Source organism: Biomphalaria glabrata, chromosome 17 (assembly GCF_947242115.1).
Source record: "Biomphalaria glabrata chromosome 17, xgBioGlab47.1, whole genome shotgun sequence".
NCBI classification, from domain to species: Eukaryota; Metazoa; Mollusca; class Gastropoda; family Planorbidae; genus Biomphalaria; species Biomphalaria glabrata.
The window spans coordinates 2,237,012-2,241,005 of record NC_074727.1 but is presented as its reverse complement, the minus strand read 5'-3'; the positions used below and the strand labels follow the sequence as shown (position 1 = coordinate 2,241,005).

The 3,994-nt window shown below is 35.5% G+C and overlaps 1 protein-coding gene across 1 annotated transcript; it reads right to left on the bottom strand.

Annotated features, from left to right (window-relative positions):
* Positions 1–674: 674 nt before the first annotated feature.
* On the bottom strand, positions 675–2,967 carry LOC106067610 (low affinity immunoglobulin epsilon Fc receptor-like). Its single transcript, XM_013226813.2, has 2 exons — positions 2,798–2,967; positions 675–1,083 (listed from the first exon to the last, which is right to left on the bottom strand). Exons 1-2 carry the CDS (start codon positions 2,955–2,957, stop codon positions 956–958), a joined length of 288 nt encoding a protein of 95 aa, XP_013082267.2. The 5' UTR covers positions 2,958–2,967; the 3' UTR covers positions 675–955.
* Between the last annotated feature and the right edge of the window lie 1,027 nt (positions 2,968–3,994).

The following is a 3,994-nucleotide window of genomic DNA, read 5'->3' as shown; positions in this document are numbered from 1 at the left end:
GTGTAAAATTGGATTTGAAAAGCCAGCAAAGAAACCTTCTCCCAGATATATATAAATATATATATATATTGCATTACGTGGTACTGTAAATACTGCGACACACGACTCTTACTTAATTATAATTGAAAGCAAAGAATGGATTACACAATACTTCCACAATATTCTGAGCTTTAACTTTAAGACGTTTTTATTTCTGTCATAGGCGTCTTTCGACACTCCCACCTTTCTGCACTCCGATCATAACAGTAGCTTCATTTTGTCTCACTCTCATAATTAGAGAGGAAGACATCAGTTCTGTGATTGAACAAACATATTTGTCCATTATTGTTTTCACTTAGGATGTATCCATTTTCGTTTGGTGATTGAATAATTGAATATTTACACACACACAAATATATATATATATATTCACACACACAAAGGTAATAACTGTATTGGCAATTGCGATCATCAACAAAATGATTTATGAATCAGCTTCATTTTGTTGTGATTCGAAGATTCTGAATCACTCTTACTTCATTGATGTTGAAGGTCCCCCCCCCCCTATTTATGTCAATCTTAATAATAATGATGCAATTATTATGACTGTGTAGTAAAAGGATCCAGAAAGACAAAGGACATTTCAACACAAACATTTCTTTTTAAGATATATTTATTTTAATATCAATCCTAACATTGCGTTCTAAGTACGACATGCAAACAGAGCTATTCAATTCATAACAGTGCTATCAATAAATGTGGCAAAATATGTAGGTCACAGCTGGGGCTGCGCAGCCACGGGAAATACTGTATTCCTCATTAATCTTCGGACTCGAAGACAAGCCTGATTATTATTATTATCAATACGTTTAAAAGTACATTAGAATAATGATTCATGCCACTGGCATTTGTCACGTGAAATAAGAAACATTTTATTTACAAAGCCTTCACATCGGTAGACAAAGCTTAACGCAAGTTACCAATGAAAACATAACTTTTCACATATGTATCGGATATAGTCGGAGCAGACGGCGTCGTTGAGGGCAAAGTTCACGGGTTCATACCTGGCACAGTTTTCGTTATTGTTGCCGTTGTTGGGTTCACCTGGAAAAAAGGGGAAAGGTTAAAGGTTACATTTCAAAGGGGTACAGTTAAATACAAAATTTTAAATATATCAAACAAAGGCGTTTCGAATGAAAATTTCTAATACATTGAGTTTCAAACAAAGGCGTTTCCAATGAAAATTTCAAATACATTGCGTTTCAAACAAAGGTGTTTCCAATGAAAATTTCAAATACATTGCGTTTCAAACAAAGGTGTTTCCAATGAAAATTAAAAAAAAAGAGTTTAGAATAGAGTGAGACGGGGTGGCTGAGTGGTTAAGCGCTTAGTTTCCAAACAGAGGAGTCTCAGGTTCAAATCTCGATGCAGACTCGGATTTTTAACCGTGGAATCATAAGAACGCCCACAAATCCAGCCAACTCTAATGGGTACTTGATAATGGTTTGGAAAAAGTAAAAGCGGTCGGTGTGCTGGCCACATGACACCCTCCTAAACCATTGGTCAAAGAAACATGATCTGTCCCATAGATTAACGACCAAGACTTTGTTTTAGAAATTAACTCAGAGGCGACTCTCGCTTTAAAGAGGCTCGAGATGCGTTCTAATATAGAATCACCAGTAGGAACATTACTTATCTTAGTGAATCTTAGGTCAAAGGACTAAAAGATAAAGTAGCACTTATACAAAAAAAAAAACAAAAAAAAAAAAACAAAAAAAAACAGGAAACAATAAATAACAAAAACAAAACCTAATCAAATACTCAGAAAGATTTACATACAAACGTACAATGGACCTCATTCACCAATTGTAAACAAACAACATTTAGCCACGTGATTCTCTATCTCTTCTATACAAATTACGCAATCCATAAAGGCTATCACGTGATACGTTTTTTTTTTTCATTGTTTTATCAATATTGTCACGTGGCTAAATGTTGTTTGTTTACGATTGGTGAATGAGGTCCATTCATAAATTCACAGAAGTGAATATTCATCCCTATAGACATTCCAGCATTTAATGGGTGCCTGAATCAGACAGGAAACAACTAACTTAGTAGACGTTGTCTGTTAACTGGAATCTATTACACTAGAAATCAATATAGTATAATAACTTAATTGAGGCAACTCAAGGAGGCAAGGATGTTTATTTACAGGGGCGTCACAAGTACATAAAACAACATCTGCCTTTAGCACAGTCTCTTCATATCGGCTCTAGACTTGCGCTGACCTTCTTTTCTTCCTTCTAATGTCAACATCTTTTGTCAGTCTGGTTTCTGGCAGTGCGCACCTCCTGCACTATCTCGAATCGCGGTGTGCATGACGGGGTTATAACCATATATATGTACACAATATATATGTATATATTGTTATGACTTTGCCATGCGCACCACCATCCAGGCTAGTGCAGAGATGCGCACTTCTAGTAACTAAACTAGAACAGGATGTTGACATGAGGAAAAAAACGATTTCCGCCCAAGCAGAGAGCCAATATGGAGATGCTGTACTCAAGGCAGATGCCCTTTGTGTTTGTCATGTCTCTATGTAAATAAACGTCTATGTCCTCGTTGAGTTGCCTCACTTAAGTTATTACAATATAGACACAATACTAATAGCGGTGTTTCCCCTTTTGGGGGCCACTGAAAATGGACATTTTATATGCCATCAGATGCAATTTTGTCGATATTTCACCAAATCAAAAATACGTTAAAAAGCTGGTTTGGAAGTTGTCAGCTCTGCAAAAAAAAAAATTATTCTTACCTGATTTGAATAATTTACGAATCATTTCAGTTTTAATGACAGTTTTATCATCGTGCCAGACAAATGTTCCCTCAGAGTTCATGTCATCAAGTCCGATGTATGCAAAGATGGAAGTGTTTCTTTTCAGAATCTCCAACTTCTCCACGTACTTGAGCGACATTAAGTTTGAGTTCATACCTAATTTAAAACATGAATTTTTTTTATAAGTAGTTTTATTTTTAACGCGTAAAACATATAAACAAATATGTAAAAAAGATTTTCTTGTTTGGAATATCTGAGCATGACAGACGGACGGATGGATGGACATACAGATCATTATATTTGTTAATTATGTATTAAAGAATTAAGGCAGCGAATGTCGATATTGGGCCGTACACCTTTATTCCATTCATCACTGGGCGACATCTTGGGCAGAACTCCTTGTTCACAACAATATATGCATAGCTCACAATGACTAAGGGCCATAACTTACATATATCAAGTATTAACGATAATCCAACTTGTAAGAGACGTTTTGTAAATATGTGGAGAACTTCCTGATCTGGAAATCACTGCGCAGTTGATCTCAGATATAGGATAACGAATTACTGATCAGAACCCTCCGACAGGAAAATGAGAAGAAAGAAGAAGAAATAAAATGTAGGGCTTAGTGAAATATAAGGACAATGTGAGAATATCTAATTTTGTGGGGCAATAGCACCCACTGGAATAGTTGTATACTGTTTCATATTCAATATGAGATTCCTGTTGTTTTTGTGGTAGTGGTGCCATAGAATAAGAATTATTGCGTTTTACTCAATTCCTTGCCATGAACCTCTCTCCACCAGCTCATAATGTAACCATATCGAGTCATGTAAGCTTTTTCTTTTTGCCGTCTTATGCTGTCCGATGTTTGTGGTCCAGTGTTCTGTTTCGTATACATCTTAAACCATACTGTTACAACTAGATACTACTAGATGCAATTAGATACAACTAGATACTACTAAATGCTAAAAGACGCAACCAATTGCTATTAGAGACTATTAGATGCTACAAGATACTACTAGATACAACTAAATACAACTAAATACAACTAGATACAACTAGATGCCATCAGATACAACTAGATACTACTAAATGCGATTAGAGGCTACTAGTTACTACTAGATTCTTTCAGATGCTACATAATGCTAGTAGATACAATTAGATTCTATCTGA

Excerpts from the sequence above, each read along its gene's own strand:
- LOC106067610 (XM_013226813.2), bottom strand. The coding sequence starts at position 2,957 with ATGTCGCTCAAGTACGTGGAGAAGTTGGAGATTCTGAAAAGAAACACT. Across the intron at positions 1,084-2,797 it reads TCGTAAATTATTCAAATCAG|GTGAACCCAACAACGGCAAC; the intron begins GTAAGAATAATT and ends CCTTTTTTCCAG.